Below are 19,832 nucleotides of genomic sequence, written 5' to 3'. Positions count from 1 at the left end.
GACCAGCTGTGGGAAATCTGTTTACAGCAGTGGAAATCAGCTCCATTAGAGGCTGAGTTTGGAATCATAATAAGCAACTCTGCATGGCTTTGAAATATAACAGATATATATAGAGATGTAGATTTTTTTTTTTTAATTTTAAGTAATCTCTACACTCCGCATGGGGCACGCACACACAACCCTGAGATCAAGAGTCAGATTACTGAATAAGCCAGCCGGGTGCCCTGTAACAGATTATTTTTGAAGTGCTTTATGATTTTTTCTTAAATTCTTTCAGTTATTTGAAAATATAGTCGTCATTTTGTCAAACTGTCGAACTTACCTAGCTACTATATCACCTGTGTAATATTGAAGACTCTCCTCCAAATAAGAAGAAATCATTGAGAGAAGAATCATCTTAACATTTCTGAACTACTTCTGTTTTTATTGATGGTTGAGAATAAAATGATCTTGTAAAAAAAAAAAGCTTCATCCACTTCTAGCTTGTATTCATTCGTTACAAATGGGCTTTTCTGAAGCTGTGGTTCAATTTTTAATGACGGTCTTATTTCTTTCAAGTGCATAAAGTAAAAAAAAAAAATACTAAGTGGAAACAAAACAATTCCTAATTAACATATTTATAGTTTGGCAAAAAGTACTAAAAGTGCTTGGAAAGTTCAGTACATCTTGCACTCAGAATTTGGTTTCTGTTTATTGAAGTATTACTGTCTTCAGTCATCTTTATTACTTGCATTTGTCTTCATGGGGCTCTTGACTGGCCTCTGCATAACTGCCTTGCCATGGGGATAGTTCTTGCCAGAGTCACTCAACTTTAGTAAGCTCATGTATTGGATTTATTTGCGATCCATTTTCCTCTCTGAAAGCTGATTGTTGTTTTTCTCACTCTCTCTTAGGTGGTAGTTGACACAGCACAGATTGAAAATAAAGAAGCCTATGCCCCCCAAATCAGTTTAGAGGGCTCCAGAATTGTGGTTCAAGTCCCATCCACATGGTAACGTGACTCTTATATTAACACAAGCCTAATGATTGAAGTTTGCACGTCTTTGAAAACATTGCTTTGCTTTGGACAAACCCCGTGTTAGGTGACGCGTCAGGTCTTGCTACTTGCACAGGTACACGGGCAATGGTGGTGTGTTAACATCATGTGTCATGGTTATCAGTCCATGATAAGGAAGCCAAAGTGTCTGAAAAATAGTCTGACAAGTAGTATAACTAAAATGTTACATACTCCTGGATCATAATGAGCAATATTATCTTCTCTTTGTTACTGAGTCCATAGCTTTTGAACAGAGTACATCATTTCCCCTAAGTCACCAGTGTTTCTCTAAAACTAAGTACAGAACATAAAATTCCTTCTCCTCCTTTGTCTGTTCCAGTAACAACCCTGATGATCTTGAGCTCATGCCATTCCCAATCTGGGGGTGGACTGAGCCATTTTTGTTTCTAATTATTTAATTACATTTATGAACTGATGATAAAGTATTCTCCTTAGTTTATTAAAACTCCTACAAATTGGTAAGACAATGGACAGGTGCATGAATAGGTAATCAACAATAGATGAAGAAAATGTGTAACCTCACCTAATAGAGGCAGAGTAAAGAAACAGTATGATGTCATTTTGCCCACTGGTGTTGAAAAATTGTTTTAGAGTAATAAATACATTTCTAAAATAAAAAAAATAAAAGTTTGAGCCAGACCATACAAAAACAGGCACAGAAAGTGAATAAATCACACAGCCTTTCTGGAGGGCAGCTCAGTGTGTCAGAAGCCTTGAAAGAAGCGATCTGACGCGAGCGGCTCCATAGTCCGGCGGCTCATCCCAATGATGTGCAGAGAAATTCAGCTAAAGGATCAGCATCATAACTTTATTAATGGCAAAAATGAGCATGTGTTGGCCGACTTTTGTTATTAAGATTATGATATGAATGAGTAACCATACAGAAAATTTCTGAGACATTTAGATAGGAAGAGATGGCCATGGTCAGGCGTGATGGCACTCTTGGTGCCCAGGGGGACTAAAATGGGAGCCGGGTAATGCATTCGAGTTGTATTTAAGCCATTGCTCCCAGACATGAGAGGGCCCAGTGGTAGACTCTGCCCAGAGTTTTAGAACTTGCTGATAAATCAAGTCACAGTTGGCAGTTCACTTCATGTCCCAAAACCTCCCCCTTCCAATTTTTTATCTGATTATTGAGATGGCATACTGTTAACTTATATACACATCTTCATTCCTATCAAACAATAAACTGAAAGCTCACTTGTCTGTAAGATTTTTGTGTTCCTGAATCTGTTTTCCAGTTCACATCCTTCCCCACCCCAAGGTGTACAACTAGTACTAAAATGGCTAATTGCAGTTCACTGGTTCCAGAACTCTCCGTGTATGATTGATTTCCTTTGTAATTCATTGCACCTCCAATAAAGGCCTTACAGACTGTAATTTCTTGGAGAGGCTCCCTCTGCTGGTTGCTTTTGGTAAAAATACAAAGTCTTTTAAAATGCACGTTTTTGTTTCTTTCAAAGTATAAAGTATGTGCTTGTTGAGAAGAATGCAAGCAGAAGTGATTGCTTTACTCCACCTTCAGAAAAATGAAATTATTAGCAAAGCCAGTCAAGAATTTATTATATGCTTTGCTTTTAATAAAATGGAGTGTCCCACTGCCAGATAGGGTTTCTTTCATAATACCTTTTTTAGATGTATTAATCGTCCTATTTAAGGTGTCCATCCATTCTTTCTTTCAACAAGAACTTACTGAATACCTACTATGTGTCAGAGATACTGTCTGGCTCTTGGAATTTAAGTATGAGCAACACAGACAGGGTCCCTGCCCCTAATAGTGTTGACCTGTTAATGACAGGGAGTGTGAGGGGCAGCTAACAAGCCTACGAGTTCAGTTCAAGCCGCGGCATGTGTATGAGGGGAATTAGAGTAGAATGATGTCATATGATGAAGAATAACTGGAATAGCTGGGAGAAGGGAGGCTCTTTTGGATGAGAAGGTCACTTGTGAGTGGTCCTTCTTTGAAGATGCGATATTTGAGAGGAACCAGCCATGCACAGAGCAGATGGGAGAGTGTTTCGTCCAGGTAGAAGGAACAGCAAATGCAAAAGCCTGGCGGGGGTGGGGGGGTGACCTGGCCTGGCTGGAGATGTGCAAGGTGGTCTTGAAGAGGCACAGGGTCCCTGAGGGACTTGGATTTTTATCCAGAGTAGAATGGCTTTGAGCAAGTCTGTGTGATTTACCAAAAGAATGGCTTTCATCTCTTAAAGAGATATTAGTGATCAACTCTTGAGACTGATGGATACGATAAAAGTGCCAATTTGTTGATTTTCAGAAAGAGAAATTATTCTCACCAGCAAGTGTAGTACTTCTTTCTGCATGACCAGCAGCAGATGCTCTCCTAGTGGGCAAACATATGTGACCAGCCAAATCACAGCCAGGAGTGGCTTGGGAGCACAGAGCTAGTAGGTCCTAATAATCAGCAGTTCCAGGCTGAGAGAGTCAGGTACATGAGCCCTGGCCAGGTCCACTGGCCAACATTCTCTCCCCAGAGCCAGGGTCTGGTTGGCACTGGCAGAGCTTGCCTTTTGCAGTATTTCTGGAGCTGGCTGGCTCGTAGCCTCACAGACGTATTTCTTCTCCAGCCCTAAGTCATGCTGGAGAGTGCCGCTGCCTCCTTAGGATGGCTTCGCAAGGGTTGATTTCACCATTTAACTCCCAGAGTGCTTAGGAGAAGACAGACCACATCTTCCCGGTTCTGCCTCTCAGAAGAGGCCTCTTTTGAGGAGGTACCCTGAATGGGCAGTGAGGGCCTGAATGGTGGGAAGCAGCTCTCAGGGGAGAGCAGTCTGGGCAGAGGCAGCAAAAGCAAAGGTTCTGAGATGTGGGCAAATCCAACATATGCAGGGAGCGAGCAAAGGGCTTGTGGCTGGGACAAGGTGAGCGGAGGTGACAGTGAAGAGAGATGTGGCCAGAGAGGCAGGAGAGACCAGGTCACAAAAACCCCTGAGGTGCCATTTAGATTTTATGTCAATCACGATGGAATGCCACCGGATAGTTTTAAATAGGGAAGTCATGTGTTCTGATTTGTGCTATAGGAGGCTCACTCTGGCTACGTGGGAGAGTGGGCCTGGGAGGGACAGGAGTAGATAGAGGAAAGGAGTCCGGCTGGGTGGTTGGTCCTGAGACACAGCTGCTGGAGGTTTCTTGGAGTAGAGCGGTAATAAGAGGGGTGGTGAGGAGGGCTTGGATTCAGAATGTGTCTTGGAAGAAGAGCTGTCGGGAATTGCTGGTGGGTTGGCATGGGCCGTGAGGGAGCCAGAGATGATGTGTAGGTTTGGGGTAGGCCCCTGTGTTGTTTACTTATGGAGGAAGTCTGTAGGAATCAGAGTGGTTTCTGGTGGAGAGGAGAGGAATCCGTTGTGCTGGCCAGGCTGCCTGTTAGATGTACCTGAGAGATGTCAAGGGTGCAGTTAGATACTGGAGAGTGGGGTTTGGGAGAAGGAGGTCGGCTGATGAAGGAGATTTGAGTCCTCAGTGTAGGGTGGTCTGTACAGCCGCAGGACCGGATGCAGCAGTCTAGGGAGAAAGGACAAAACTTGGGACTCGCCACCATGCGGAGGTGGGGGAAGCGGAGCAGGAAGAGTTGGCAGAGGAGACCAAGAGGGAGCTGCCAGCCAGGTGAGAAGAAAGTTGAGCAAGTTTGGGGGTCATCGGGCTACAGAAGACAGTGCTCCGGGAGGAAAGAAACATTGCAAAAAGTTGCTGAGAGATTGAGTAAGGCGGAGACAGGCAATTGACCTTTGACATTAGCAAGAACGAAGTTATTTGATAAAAGCTATTCTGGTGTAGCTATGGGGATGAAAGCCCATTGGTGGTGGGAGGAAGGGAGAATAGGAGGTAAGGGGTGCCTGAGTGGCTCAGTCGGCTAAATTCTTGATTTCAGCTCAGGTCATGGTCTCACAGTTTGCAAGATCAAGCCCCGCATCGGGCTCTGTGCTGACAGTGGAACCTGCCTGGGATTCTCTCTCTCTTTCTGCCTCTCTCTCTCTCTCTCTCTCTCTCTCTCTCTCTCTCAAAATCAATAAATAAACTTTAAAAAAGAAAGAGAGAATATGAGGTAAGGAAGAGGAGAAGACAGTGTGTTTGGCTAAGAAGGGGAGCAGAGAGGGGCGCCTGGGTGGCACAGTCGGTTAAGTGTCCGACTTCAGCCAGGTCACGATCTCGCGGTCCTTGAGTTCGAGTCCTGCGTCAGGCTCTGGGCTGATGGCTCGGAGCCTGGAGCCTGTTTCCGATTCTGTGTCTCCCTCTCTCTCTGCCCCTCCCCCATTCATGCTCTGTCTCTCTCTGTCCCAAAAATAAATAAAAAACGTTGAAAAAAAAAAAAAGAAGGGGAGCAGAGAAATTCACAGTGTCTGGCGGGGAATGGGGGGCGAAGAGAAAGAAACTGGTCAGTGAGGCTGGTTTGTTTGCCAAAGGGAATGTCATGGGGACAAAGGGGGCGATTAGGTGAGCAGGGTCCTCGGGAAAGCAGGAGGGTCCAGAGCATGCAGTGCTTGCTCGGCTGGAGGGACAGTCTGTGGCAGAGCAAGGCTTGTGTTCCGCCGTGACTGGAGGGGCAGGCGGCACAGGCAGGTGAGCTGGTGCGTGGTGATGAGGAGAGGAAGCAGACCTCATCTCGTGTGTCTTCTCAGTTACTTGAGAGCCGTGATGGGGAAGAAGGGATGACGGCAGCAGGGATGGCAGGATCTGAGGAGAGAGGACGCGGGCTGAGGTGGTCATCTTGGAAAACGTTCACTTATGGGAAGGCTGTTTGTTGCTTACCTGAAATTTGCAGCGAGTCCGGGTGGCAGACGGTGAGGGTTTTACCTCCACGGACCTGCAGTTTCCCGGGTGCAGGTGTGAAGCACTAACAAGAAAGTGGGAGCAGGGATGTTCTGGAAAGGAGCAGATACTGTGTTGGCTCACAGAATCTGCGCAGGGTAGGGCAGAAAGTCAGGACCGGGGCCGGTGTGGGCAGCGAGAGGGCGTTAGGGCCCCCAGAAGGTATCCCCTCCAGCCAACCCTTCTCTTGCTCCTGAACAGACTCCAGGGAGATCCTAGAGCTCCCCCTCCTCTTGCAGGGCAGCGGGTTCCAGCGTCCGCCTTGTCATTCTCGAAGTGCTCTTCAGTTGCTCAATTTTTATTTGGTGCCAAAAGCATGTAAAAATGGCAGCCTTTTGTAGGAGGCCTGCTTGAAACACTTTTTCAGGGAAGTGTAGCCCAGACTGACACAGCCTGATTCGTGGCTAGGTGCCTGAAAGAGGACCCTGCGACCATGTCCCTGCTGCAGAGAAGCCTGGATCCGGAGAAGACCCTGGGGCTGGTGGACGTGCTCTACACGGCTGTGCTGGACCTCAACCGCTGGAGGGCAGGGAGGTCAGTGTCCCCACCGGTCACCTCAAGTGCTTTATATTCAGGCCCGCACTTAGGGACAGCATGACCACATACAGCTTTGTGTGTGCTCACGTCGCTGATAGCGTGTGAGTCAGTAAGGCGAGAAAGCGAAAGTTAGGTAACCTAACTTTGGAATGATTTCAGATTTTACAGAAGAGTTGCAGTGATACCAAGAATTGCTCTCTGCCCTTTACCCAGACTCCTCCAGTTACTTCACATGTCTGCCTTCATTTGTTTTATCACTCGAGAGTAAGCCCATCAAGAGGATTTTAACCCAACTCATTTACACCTTATGAGCAGAGAAATGTTTAGAAAATGTACTTATGTCCTATATCAACTTTATATCTGAAAGCAGCTGACGGTCACAAGATTGTCTCTGGAAATTATGGACATTAGAATGGTAGGGATCTTAAACATCTAGCCACGCACCCCCTTCTTAACTCACGCGCGATGAGGCCCAGGAGACTGAGGTGGCTTGTCCAGGGTCCCACCAGCCATCGCCTGCCTCCACTCCATACCCTTTCTGACTCTAGGGCTTTCAGTACTAGAAAAAGTGCCCAGGAAACCTTGGAAGTAACAACCATCTGTTCTTAGCATTGTCTGTAAATCACTTCCAAGGACACCAGTGCTGCACAGTGTCACTGAGTCCCGCTCGCCCACCCTCTCTGCTGTGGGGCTTTGTCCACGTCCCTCTGCTGGCCCAGCCCCCATCCTCGTCCTCCAGGCACAAAGCTGGCCTCTGCCACTTGCATGCCCGCTCTACCCTTGCTTCACTCTGTACTGTGGTTAGAGGGTTTCGCTCAAACTCCTCCGGCCAGAACCTAAATGTACTTTTCACAGCCTCATGTTAGACGCTGTAGTTTTTTTTTTATAATAAATATGGATAGTAAGTACTTAACTACATACACTTAAAAGCCTTGGGTATTTATTTATTTATCTATAAAATAAGGGAACCTGATACCAACTAGAGAGATTGTTTTTGTCCTTAAATGCGTAGAGATCATTTCATTGTCCAATCTGTATGTTTGTCTTTTTTTTTTTTTTTAAATACATCTCTGTTTAAATAGGGAGCAAGCTTTACCCTGCATACAGATCCAGCTTCAGAGGGAGATCTGTGAATTTGGGAATCAGGCTGACCTGCCTTCTGGGAATGGAAACAAATCTTCAGGTGGTCTGCAGAAGACGTTCTCCAAACTGACATCCCGGTTCACCAAGAAAGCTTCGTGTACCAGCTCCAGCAGCAGCACAAATTATTCCATCCCAAATACCCCTTCCAAAAACATCTTCATAGCTGGGTGTTCAGAAGAGAAGGCCAAAATGCCCAGCAATATTGATTCAAGGTTACAAAGCATTTTGAACATTGGTAATTTCCCCAGGACTACAGACCCCTCACAGTCCACTCAAAATCCCGGTAATCAAATGGCCAATGGTTTTCTCATGGAGAGGCGTGACAACTTCCTGCAAGGGGACGATGGCAAGGATGAGAAGGGTATGAACTTACCAACCGATCAGGAAATGCAGGAGGTGATAGATTTTCTCTCGGGCTTTAACATGGGCCAGTCACATCAGGGCTCCCCATTGGTGACAAGGCGTAATTCTGCTGCCACAGTCATGGTGACTGAACAGAAGGCAGGAGCCATGCAGCCACAGCAGCCACCACTGCCAGTGCCCCCTCCACCACGGCCGCCCCAGGCTGGGGCCCACACTCCTCTGACACCCCAGCCAGGCCTGGCAGCTCAGCAGCAGTCCCCAAAGCAACAACAGCCCCAGCTCCAATACTACCAACACCTGCTCCAACCCATTGGACCTCAGCAACCCCCACCCCAGCCTCGGGCCCCTGGGAAATGGGTACATGGCTCATCCCAGCAGCCAGCACAGCCTGTTGGAGCAGGTCTGTCTCCTCTTGGCCAGTGGCCTGGCATATCTGATCTCAGTTCTGACTTGTACAGCTTGGGTCTGGTGAGCAGCTATATGGATAATGTGATGTCGGAGGTTTTGGGGCAGAAGCCACAGGGACCTAGAAATAACACCTGGCCAAACCGTGACCAAAGTGATGGAGTCTTTGGAATGTTGGGGGAGATTCTGCCTTTTGATCCTGCAGGTATGTGACCCACCCCTGCCCCTTGGGATTTTCAGATAAATATAATCACTGAGGACTTCATAGCACCTGACACAGCCTTACTTGTGGGGGGAAGTGACCTAATTTCCTTTTAAAGACCCTTTCTCACTGTCAGTTGGTAATCATGGGGCACCTCCAGCAAAGATAGGCAACAGTGGTGAGAATGAGGTTTCTCTCACTATATGGAGGATGGGATTGAGGCTAAGAGAAGTTACTTGAGTAGCTCCCAGTCCCATAATTCAAGCGGGCTCCAGTCTGGGTCCTCCCGTTCGTGAGAGCCAAGGTGGCTGGTCCTTTGTGAGTACACAACCTGTTCTGTGACTCTTCTTTGCCTAGACTCTTGGGCCTATGGGAGGTAGTGGAGTTCTTCCTGCCTCATAGAATAAGGCTTCTGGCCTGAACACTGAAAATACCACCAGAGTTATCTTGGGAAGTTAGAAACATAACTTCACAACAAACAAAAATAGACTAGGAGGAGGAACTAATTAAGGCCAAAAGCCATAATTAATTAAATTTAAAAGAAAAGTAGTGTCAAAATTGTAAAATAAAATCTAAAAGAAGAAATCTCTTGAAGCAAGTAGACAAACCAATTTATCGTAAGCCTTAGTAAGAGCAAAGAGACAAGATTAAGAAAGAGAAAGGAGCTGTCATTCCAGAAATAGGAGAGGTTGAAAGAAGTGTAAGACATTACTACATATGACTCAATGACAACATATTTGAAAACTGAGTGGAAAATGACTTCTTTCCTAATAAAATACACATTTACCAAAATCGTACCCAGAAGTGGAAGACCTGCCTAGATCTCCGTCAGTGGAAGAGATTGGAACGGTAATTATGAAGCCAACGTGATTCACCATAAAAACTTTATAAGGATTGTTAAAAAAGCAAACTGCAGTCATCTCTTCATGAATGTGGGTAGGGGCAAGACAACCTAGCAGTGTGTCAGAAGTGTCTGATACAGTGTCTGTTACTAAACCCGGTTTACTGCAGGGGTGGAAAGTGGTTCAGTGTTAGGGACTCTGCTACCGTAGAGTAATCCATCGCGTCAGCCAGTTAAATGAGATGCTGTAAAGACTCTAGAAAAAGACACCCGTAATTCCTTAAAACAAACAAATAAAAACAGAAACACAGAAAAACAAACAAAACTCAAGAGATGAATAGAAAGAAATTTCTTGAATATATATATATATATATATATATATATATATATATATATATAAAGACTTCCAAAAGCCGGTAGCAAGTAGTACTCTATATAGTGAAACAAAATCATTCCAGTTAAAATCGTGACCCAGACAGGGTGACAGCTATTACCACCAACAGCATATAACTTGGTCTTAGACTTTCTAGCAAACACAGCAAAAGAAAAAGATACACTAAAAGGCACATCTCTGGGGCCATGTGGGTGGCTCAGTTGGTTAAGCTTCCGACCTTGGCTCAGGTCATGATCTCAAGTTCATGAGTTCAGGCCCCATGTCAGGCTCTCTCTTGTCGGCACAGATCCTCTGCCCCCTCCCCCTCTCTGCCCCCTCCCCCTCTCTGCCCCTCCCTCCCTCACGCTCTCTCTTTCTCTCAAAAACAAATAAACAAATTTAAAAAAAGAAAACCATTTTTTGCTGGCAGTAGAATTAGAAAAAAAGAAAGCTCAATAAAAAAACTTCTAAAATTAGTAAGCAAGTCGGTAAGGCAGGTGGATGGAAGATAAATACAGAGAAATCCATTACTGTCTTCTCGAATTTAGCAAAAGGTATACAGAATAGAAAATATGTCTCATTCACAAGGAGAATACTGTGAAGTATTATAAATAACTACAGCAAATATTTATAGAAATAACCAGTGGAAGAGGAGATCCACTGCTAAAACAACCTGGCATTAACTATTAATGGAAAGAAATGTTTTCTTATGTCTTCTAAAAATTCCTCATACCGTTGCTCGTGCTTGCTTGTTCCTGCTGTCCTTGGGTGGTAGATGTGGGCAGCCCTGCCCACGGGGCACAGGGAGAGCAGGCCTACCTGGTTGCCCTGACCGGGGTGGGTGCAGCACGGTTTCTCAGCTGCTGTTAAACGGTACGTCTTTTGATAGTCATGTAATTAAATCCAGAGTATAAATGGTGTTTGGCAGAATTTTGCCAGATCTTTGATCTTTGTTGAGGCCTGGGCAGCCTTTATGTCTTTAGCCTAAGGACTTGACTGGCTTTTGCTTCTGGCTCCTCCTTTCTGACCTGCAGGTCCTTATGTACCTTCCTGCAGACCCCACCTGAGAGCATAAGGTCTCTATAGCCCTTTCTCCAAATTAAGGAAGGACACTCCTCTGGATAGATGAGTTTCAGAAGGCACCCTTTAGGGCAGGGCCTGGCAGGGCAGAGTGCCCCCCCCACCCCGCCCTGCACAGACACTCTGGCCCCTGGTGGCATGGTTTGACTCACTGAGAAGGGGGCCTTGGTTTCGGCCCAGCACTACCGCCCCAGTGTGGGCATCTTTGTGCATTGCACACAGGGCAGTCTCACGCAGCAGTCCTGTGGCAGTGCCCTGAGGACAGGCCAGTAATGCGATCGTGCCCTGGTACCTTCGCCAGCTTAAAGCTGACAAGTATACACTGCTGAGGCCTGTTCAGTTTGTGATCCATAGATACTTTCCTGCCATATCTTCTTGTCTGATGCTTTCTGTCATGCCCTTTATGCTGTTTTCTCTCCTGCCCATCCTTACTCGGCTCTGTCCGGTATGTTTCCAGTCACCTCTTAATACATTCTGAAGTTTTAACTCCTCCATTACCACTCTTGTTATCTTCAGACTGAATGAGTAGGTCTGCCATCCAGTATCCAGGAAAATCCTGGATTCGAGTTGGGCCACATGGGAATGACATATCTCTGACTGACCGTGATGCTCTGATAACTATCAGGTTATCAGTTGGCCGAAGACATCATCTGATGTTCTAAGCTCTTAAGTATGTAGCACCAGACATTGGGAATTTTTAAAGTAACTGGTGTTTGTCTTTAACATTTAATCATGGATCCTTTTGTGTTCTCGGTCTTTTGTTCAGAGTCAGCCTGCCTCTGTCCTAGGTATAACCCTTCTTGACAGTCCCTATGCACACACCACACCCCAGCTTCAGACCTGTGGCTGAGAGCCCATCTCACCATGGCGGGCTGCCGGGCAATCCTGCTGCTCTGGGCCACAAGCCCGGCAGCGCCTTGGCACTTTTCATTGTGTGTGTGACCAGCACATCCTCAGGAGGCAGGGAAGGAAACAAGAGGCCAGTGTGACCCCAAAACCTATTTGTCCCTTTGTCTTGACACAGTGGGTTCAGACCCCGAGTTTGCACGCTATGTGGCAGGAGTGAGCCAGGCAATGCAGCAGAAAAGGCAAGTTCAACACGGTCGCCGCCCAGGCAACCCCCGGGGCCACTGGCCACCCATGGATGATGCCCATCGGACCTGGCCTTTCCCAGAGTTCTTCACAGAAGGGTGAGTGCTGCGTGTGGCAGGGAGGCGGAGTTTGGGACTGGGGTAAGCCCCGTGGGGCCCTTGTGCACTCTTACCAGGCAGTTCATTTCCAAGGCCCCAGATGAGAGAGTGACATCTTGTCAACCCTTCAGGAGGTCAGAGTTCTGTGACAGACTCTTACAATGCCAAGTGGCATGATGTGTCTCTGTAAACACCATCATCAGTATAAATTGATAATTTTCAACACGTGCTCTTCTGCCCTAAACGAGGAACTTATTTGATGGTGTTTATGAGGTAACTGCATGTTTACCACGATCTTGATGTTGAAATGGGCATGGCCGTGGAACCCATGTGATTTACGGAATGTGGCCCTTGTAGCCTCCAAAAAGCAAAGGTGTATGATCCAGAGGCCAGTGTAGTGAGACAACGGGGATTTTCATCCTAAAGACAACCGGACGTTGACTTTTCATGTCTCTTATTGCCACCTGGTTCATAAGTCTAGACGGCCAAAGACCATTTCAACTTGTTGCTCTCAAATGAATTTCCTATGCAGAGCACAGTCTTCTGAGAAGAATAAAGGGCAACGATGAGCACATGTTACTTTTGAAATAAGGGACAGGAAGAACTGCTCGGGTTTTTAGAAGGGGAGGTGAGAGACCACTGTCTGGTTGTTGGATGAATGCAGGACAAAGACTGTTCCTTTAGGGCTGGGGCAGGCGGGCGGCCGGCCTGGGGGCTGTCCAGCTGGTGTCCAGGCCGGCCGTAGGAGCCCCGGGACCACCTTCTGTCTTTGGCTTTCAGGGACGGCCTACACAGCGGCTGGTCGGGTGCTCAGGCAGACTCTGCCAGCTCAAGTGATGAGACGTCCTCTGCCAACGGAGACAGCTTGTTCTCCATGTTTTCAGGGCCCGACCTCGTTGCTGCTGTCAAGCAGAGAAGGTATGAAGAGATTTTCAAGTGCAAAGGACAGAGGGGCACAAGAATGCGATCCACAGCTTATTCCTCTGGAAAGCTCGGGAACCGCATTGTCCCCAGTCAGCCTGGTGTGGGAAAGGCAGAGGGCCTCGGCCACCACTGTCTTGCTGAGTCCTCTCTGGCTACCATGCAGGCTCGTAGCCCAGGTGACTTGACATTGGGTTGGGTTTTGCTGGCAGAACAGTCTCATGCAAGCGGTAGCCAAAAATAACAGTGTGAGGCAGGGGAGGGTTCTGGAGACAGGGTCTGGTCTGCTGATACTGGACTGTGTCGTGTGAGAGGCAGCCCTTTCTATGGGAGGAGCAGGACCGGGTCAACCAGGTTCTAGTCAGGCTTTGAAACTCCAGACAAGGGCCTGGCCCTCTCTGACCCTGTTTCTTCGGTGAAAAAAATAGTAATGGAGTATATTCAGGTCTGAGAAGTTTTAAAAGTAGGGATACGTGGCTGGCTCAGTCGGTGGAACATGCAACTCTTGATCTCAGGGTCATTAGTTCAAGCCCCACATGGGGCATGGTGCTCACTCAAAAAAAAAAAAAAAGAGAGAGAGAGAGAGAGAGAGAGAGAGAGAGAGAGAAGAAAAGAGGGGCATCTGGGTGGCCCAGTCAGTTGAGCATCCGACTTTTGGTTTCAGCTCAGGTCATGATGTCACGGTTCATGAGTTGGAGCCCGAAGTCAGGCACTGCCAGGGTAGAGCCTGCTTGGGATTCTCTCTCTCTCCCTCTTTCTCTGCCCGTTCCCTGCTCACTCTCTTTCTCTCAAAATAAATAAGTAAATAAGCTTTAAAACAAACAAACATGTCAGGATGGATTGGGTGCTATGAAGAAAAATATAAGGGTCAAGGAGTCTTCTGACGAGCAGAAAACTGAACAAAATGAGGGTGAGAAATTGGCAGTGGGGTATGTGTCAGAGAGAAGAATCAGGGATGCTCTGCAAGTTTTTGTTTGGCCAGAGCATCTGTACGAAGGGGGTGCTGCGAACTGAGGCAGGAGGAGGCAGGAGGAGTGGAACTGACCAGGGGTAGCGTGTAAGACGTCTGTTTTAGACAAGGGACACTGGAGAGGGCAGTGAGACATCGATGAGCAGCACTGCCTCTGCAGACACTGCCGTCCACCTGCAGTCCACCTGCAGGAGCAGACTGATTTACTGGGCCCCGAGTCTGCTCCGCCCTGCCTGTGTCATTCAGCGTCAGAACGGAAATTTTTCATGTTTGTGATTCACACCAACAGTCTTTTAAGTCCCACTTCCCCAGGGCGCGGGAAGCATTCAGTATCTGTTGAATAAATTCACAAAAGCCAGAGCCAGGGGAATGGCCAGTGCCCGTCTTCACGCCCGCCACTCCCACCCCTCCCCAAGCCTGTGGCGGCTTCCGGGAGTGCTCCATTCACTGGCGACCCACCGAGGCCTCCCCACCTAGAACCAGTGCCCAGAGCCACCAGAGCCAGGTGGCCAGTGTGTCCCCGGGAGGCAAGCTGGGTGGGACGCCAGGGGCCCACTGTGCTGAGCTCCGGGTTCTTTCAGGAAACACAGCAGTGGAGAACAGGAGACCAGCACGCTGCCCTCACCACCTCTTCTTAGCACCGTGGAGGACGTGAACCAGGTATCGTGGGCCCTGTTCTGGCCAAGGAGGGCCAGCTCTCTGGGGTGCAGACCATGAGCAAAGTTGCAAAGCTTCAGTTTTAAGAGGGCTTCAAAGCAATGACAGGTTCTTAACTACCTCAGCTGACTCAGAGCCAGATTTACAGGAAGCTCTGGGGCTGTGCCATCCACGGTGACAGGCAACAGCCACACGTGGCTATTTCAGTTGCAGCATTCCTTAGTTCCTTAGTGACACTAGCCATATGTGGTAGTGGCTACTGTGTTGAACGGCGCAGACACAGAACATTTCTGTCCTTGCAGGTTCGATTGGATGAGGCTGTCCTGGGGCCGTGGGGAGGTGTGGGGCTCGCACGTGGCTCCTAGGTGTGCGTCAGGACCAGAGACCTGGGGAGGTGGGAAAAGACGATGAACTGCCAGAAATGCCCCTAAGAACCCTCTTCTGTCTCTCAGGATAACAAAACCAAAACGTGGCCACCCAAAGCACCCTGGCAACACCCTTCCCCGGTGCCCAGCACGCTGCCGAGCCCGAGCGCACCTCTGTACGCAGTCGCCGGCCCCGGCAGCCAGTGGAACGACACCATGCAGATGCTGCAGTCCCCGGTGTGGGCCGCGACCGGCGATCGCAGCGCCGCCTCCTTCACCTATGTGCAGACCCCACCGCAGCCCCCGCCCCCACCAGCCCACAAGGCAGCGCCCAAGGGCTTCAAGGCCTTCCCCGGGAAGGCTGAGCGCCGGCCGGCCTACTTGCCCCAGTACTGACCCAGGGCCGGCCTGCCCGCCCAGAGCTGTTGGGGCCAGCATCCCCACCCTGACTAGCTGGCACCAGCCCCCCCAGAGGACCAGTGCACCCCTGTCCCAGGCAGGGCTCCTTGGGGATGGGGGTAGTTGGCAGCTCCAAGCCTTCAAGGCCTGGCTTCTCAAACTTTGGAGGCATCGGACCCCTGGAGGGCCAGCTGGAGACAGGTTTCTGACCCTCAGGGAGATGCTGGGGGATCTTTGAGCTTAATAAGCTCCTCCGGTGATTCTGATGCAGGTGGGCCAGAGGCCACACTTTGAGAAACACAGCTCTCTAGTTTGTAGTCCCACTGTGTGTGTTGGGAAGGCATCAGGCCTAAAGGCTGAGAGCAAAACTGACCATTCTTCTGAAACCCTCCCCTCCCCCTTCTTAACGCATTGAGTGATGACCACACCAGTCACTGTATTTTATAGCTATTTTTCATATAGGTTTTTAGTTAAAACATCTCCTGCCCCAAATGCATTGAAGATTTTAAGATAACAAATATAGAGGCCGGAGGTTTGTTCAACACTATCTTTATTTAAGCTTAAACAAAATGGGCAAAGTATAGAATATTTGTGATCGGAAGCAATCACCTGGGTTTTCTGTGGGTGGGCAGCCCCTCGCCACCCCAGCAGCACCCAAGGGGTGCAGTCTTTACCGGATTTACAAAAGCAGGATCGTAAAACTGATGTCAGAGGCATATTCCTGATGGTGCATGGAGATGAGCCAGCTGGCTGCTGTCCGTGTGCAGAGTCAGGCTGCACCTGCTGCCCTCAGATCCACACATGGCCAGAGGCTTTGACACGGTCTCGGAACGTGGGGGTGTGGTCAAGAGGCTGCACAGACACACCTGCACTTGAAATTGCAGTTAACATTTGTGAGCTGGCTCAAGACAAACCAATTACGATGTAGACAGGAATTAATTTAAAGTCTTTTCTTTAGAAAAACACAAACAAAAAACCACCTCATTTTCAGTTAACATGTGCCATTAAATAGATGACATCCTGTGGATTTAAGGATATTTTCCAGCCAGAATGGATCCAGAAGAATTGAATGGTGCTTAAATTGAGAAATAATAAATATATCTATATAGAATAGACATATCCCACTGTATATTAATTGAGGTTACAGAAGTTCTTTATATAAAACTTATTTAAATTTTTCATATTTCATCTTTGAAAAAGTCTAATTGAGAAAAATCCATAATATTTTCTGGTATGAAAGTTTGACAGTATTAATATTTTTTTTATATTTTCTTAAATCATTAAACCATTTTAATATATATGTTAACTACTAATAAATGGTTTATTCTTTCTAACTCCACATAAGCTTTTCCAGCGAAGATTGTAATAACACATTTATGTTCTCATTTTTCTACGGATATAAGTAAATTTATATTTAAAAATACCAAAAAGAAAAAAGATATACGTATATGTATGTATACACACCAATTCAAGAGGCCCCTTAGGGTGTCTGAGCCCAGCCATCTGAGTTCTTAGCACTGTGTTGCCAGGCTGCTCCCAGGGCTCGGGTGTCGTCTTTTGTGCTGTGGGGGTTGCCATTGCTGCCTGTACTTCTGATCCTTTCACCGCGGGTTCCGAACATTCACCTCACCACGTTTACAGAGAACTATTTTGTACATAGACTTTTCCAGGCACGTGCTTTGCGCCCACCCCGCGTGGCCCTTGTCTGTGTTAGCCGTCGGTGTGTGCACTGATCTCTGTTGAAGTTGTTTGTGGCTGTTTCCCTCGTAAGATAGTTTTCTGTTCCCTTCAGTAACGTGTCCCCAGTCCCTTGTATTTCAAGTTCTATTATACTGAAGTACTCTTGTTTTAATAGTGCCTCCCCAAGGACCTCACCCTGGACAGAGGTCAGCCCTTGACGCCCCAGTGCAGGTGACGTCGACACCGCTAATTGTCACTTTCCAGTCTGTTTTGCTCGACTAAGCAGGACATTTCGTAATTGCATCTCCGTGGGCTGTGAGACTGTGTGAAACTGTTTGTGTGGTCTCCTTGCAGGTGCTGTGTTCTCAGCACCACCTTGCTCTGAACACTGGTTATTCCAGGTGCTGCGCTCGGCAGAGGGGTCTCGCCAAAGCGCATGTGTGTGCGTGTGTGAGTGTGTGTGTCCTTTGCATGGCCGGGCGTGGCCGCCTTGCTCGGGCATCAGCAGGACATCGTGTGAATAGTTACAACGCTTCCAAACTGGAACTCTACATTTTGTATCTTACTTTTAAAGCTCCTATAAGTAAAGTAACTATTGGCTTTATTAAAAATATACATTTAATAATATCTTGTATCTCTGTTTAAAATGAACTGCAGCAGACATGTGAGAAGCCCTGCCTGATTCATTACTTTGAAAAGCTGCACCCACGTTGCTTTTGAGGTCAGTTTGTCCTCTGATTCTGAGACCTCGCAAGAGGAAAGAACCCTGGGAGTGTTGGGATGAGCTGGAGTGGGTGGGCAGGAAGCTGACAACTACCGCACGTCTCCAGCCGGCTTCCCTAAGGCCAAAGGAGATCCGGATAGACGTCTGTGAGGACAGAGCCAGCGTCACGGTGAAGGAGCCACCTGGAGGGATGCAAGTTCTCTCCTTGGGTTGTGGTCCGCCAGTACCCCCATTCCACCAGCCAGGGGCGCTGTGAGCTGCCCAACCAGCCTTTCCAAGGAGCAGACCCAGGGATGAGCTCTCCCCTTGCTCCACCAGAGACCCCATATTTGGCAAGGAGATCATACCTTACAGGGAGGGACAAGGACTAGTCTCATTGGAGGATGCCCTCCTGCTAAGCAATGGGAAGCTTGTTCAGTGGGAACCACAAAGGGAGGGTGGGTTACAGGGGAATTTCAACTTTTCATTTACAGCAAGATAGTACTTGATTGAGGCTTTTTTTCATGGCCTCGGGAAAAGATACAAGCATTAATCTATAACCTACCAGTATAAATACTAAGGCATCTTTCTGCCCAGAAGCTGAGCATGGGGACCAAGACCCAGAGCCTTCTAAGTGCACCTCGGGACAAGGTTACTTAGTAACAGCTATGTTGCATGAGTGTGATAGGAAATACACCAGAAGTACCTATTAAAATGCTAGCATTTTATTCAAGCATGCTCTGTTTACCACCAGTACTTGGTGCTGTTCACTGGTTTCAATTCACAGCAGTGGTGGAGACAGAAGAGTTCTGTGGCCGGGCTATGTGCCGGATGGGTGAGAGTGGAAAGCTGAACAGATGTTACGCCTGAACAGCAAGAGGGTCCTTGTGAGGCTGGTGACCCTCCGTTTCCACCTGGGGGATCCTGGGAAAGTAGGGCGTCCAGCTCAAAGAGTGTAGCTGAGCGCGGAACCTGCTTCGGATCCTCTGTCGGCCCATCTCTACCCCTCCTCCATTTGTACTCTCTCAAAAATACATAAACGTTAAAAAAAAAAAAGTGTAGGGGGGTGCCTGGGTGGCTCAGTCTGTTAAGCATCCGACTCCTGGTTTTGGCTGAGGTGGTGATCTCACAGCTAGTGAGTTCAAGCCCCCTGTGGGGCTCTGCACTGACAGTGCAGGGCCTACTTGGAATCCTCTCTCTCTTCCCTTGTCCCGCTCTCTCTCTTTCCCTCTCTCTCTCTCTCACACTCTCAAAATAAGTCAATAAACTTTAAAGAAAATAAATAATTTTTTAAAAAGTGTAGCTGAAACACAGCATGCCAATCGTGACACTGTGAGAGGATGGCCCTTTGTGCACACCGTGTGGCCACTGTTGTGACTGCTTCCTGATCTGGAAACACCGAGGAAATAAACCCTTCCAATGGCGAGCTCCTCAAATGCCCAAAAGCCATGTATGTGGAAAGCATGACTGGCCGCCTCCCAGCCACATGTGTCGAGGAACCTCCCGGGCCAGGCTCCTGGATGTGGCTAATATTGAGCCTGAGTTTGGGAGGTGGGCATAAGTGAGGAGAAAGGACTGTTTCAAGAGTGTCATGTTCATTTCCACATCTAAAGTCACTTCAGGGCTAGGGCGCCTGGGTGGCTCAGTCGATTGAGCCTCCAACTTGGGCTCAGGTCATGATCTCGTGGTTTGTGAATTCAAGCCCTGCATCGGGCTCGCTGCTGTCAGCACAGAGCCTGCTTCAGATCCTCTGTCCCCCTCTCTCTCTGCCCCTCCCCCACTTGTGCTGTCTCTCAAAAAAAACCTTGTTTTTTTTAATTTAATAAAGTCACCTAAGGGCAAGGCCCTTGCTAGAAGCCAGGGCTGCAAAGAAGATACAGTCTCTGTTCTTAAAACTCGGTCTTGTATTTATTTTTTAATATCTTTTTAAAAACTACTTTATTTCCGGGGCACCTGGGTGGCTCAGTCGGAGTCTGGTTTTTGTTTTTTGTCCCTTAAATTCCACATATGAGTGAAATCATATGGTGTTTGTCTTCCTCAGACTGGCTCATTTCACTTAGCAAAATACTTAGCTTCATCCATGTTGTTGCAGATGGCAAGATTTCATTCTTTACAGCTGAAG

At 47.8% G+C, this 19,832-nt stretch overlaps 1 protein-coding gene across 3 annotated transcripts in view; it reads left to right on the top strand.

Moving 5' to 3' along the window:
* Nucleotides 1-18,116, top strand: part of GARRE1 (granule associated Rac and RHOG effector 1) — an 81,639-nt gene extending 63,523 nt beyond the window's left edge. For all 3 annotated transcript variants that reach the window (XM_042967940.1, XM_042967942.1, XM_042967941.1), the window contains exons 8-14: nt 894-991; nt 6,290-6,415; nt 7,501-8,534; nt 11,850-12,015; nt 12,796-12,933; nt 14,488-14,566; nt 15,016-18,116. In XM_042967940.1, the coding sequence (XP_042823874.1) occupies nt 894-991; nt 6,290-6,415; nt 7,501-8,534; nt 11,850-12,015; nt 12,796-12,933; nt 14,488-14,566; nt 15,016-15,324 (1,950 nt within the window). In that variant the 3' untranslated portion in view covers nt 15,325-18,116. The remainder of the gene's footprint in view (nt 1-893; nt 992-6,289; nt 6,416-7,500; nt 8,535-11,849; nt 12,016-12,795; nt 12,934-14,487; nt 14,567-15,015) is intronic.
* Nucleotides 18,117-19,832: the final 1,716 nt, after the last annotated feature.

Source organism: Panthera tigris, chromosome E2 (assembly GCF_018350195.1).
Source record: "Panthera tigris isolate Pti1 chromosome E2, P.tigris_Pti1_mat1.1, whole genome shotgun sequence".
NCBI lineage: Eukaryota > Metazoa > Chordata > Mammalia > Carnivora > Felidae > Panthera > Panthera tigris.
The sequence above is the reverse complement of the archived record's forward strand: the minus strand, read 5'-3'. Positions and strand labels throughout refer to the sequence as shown.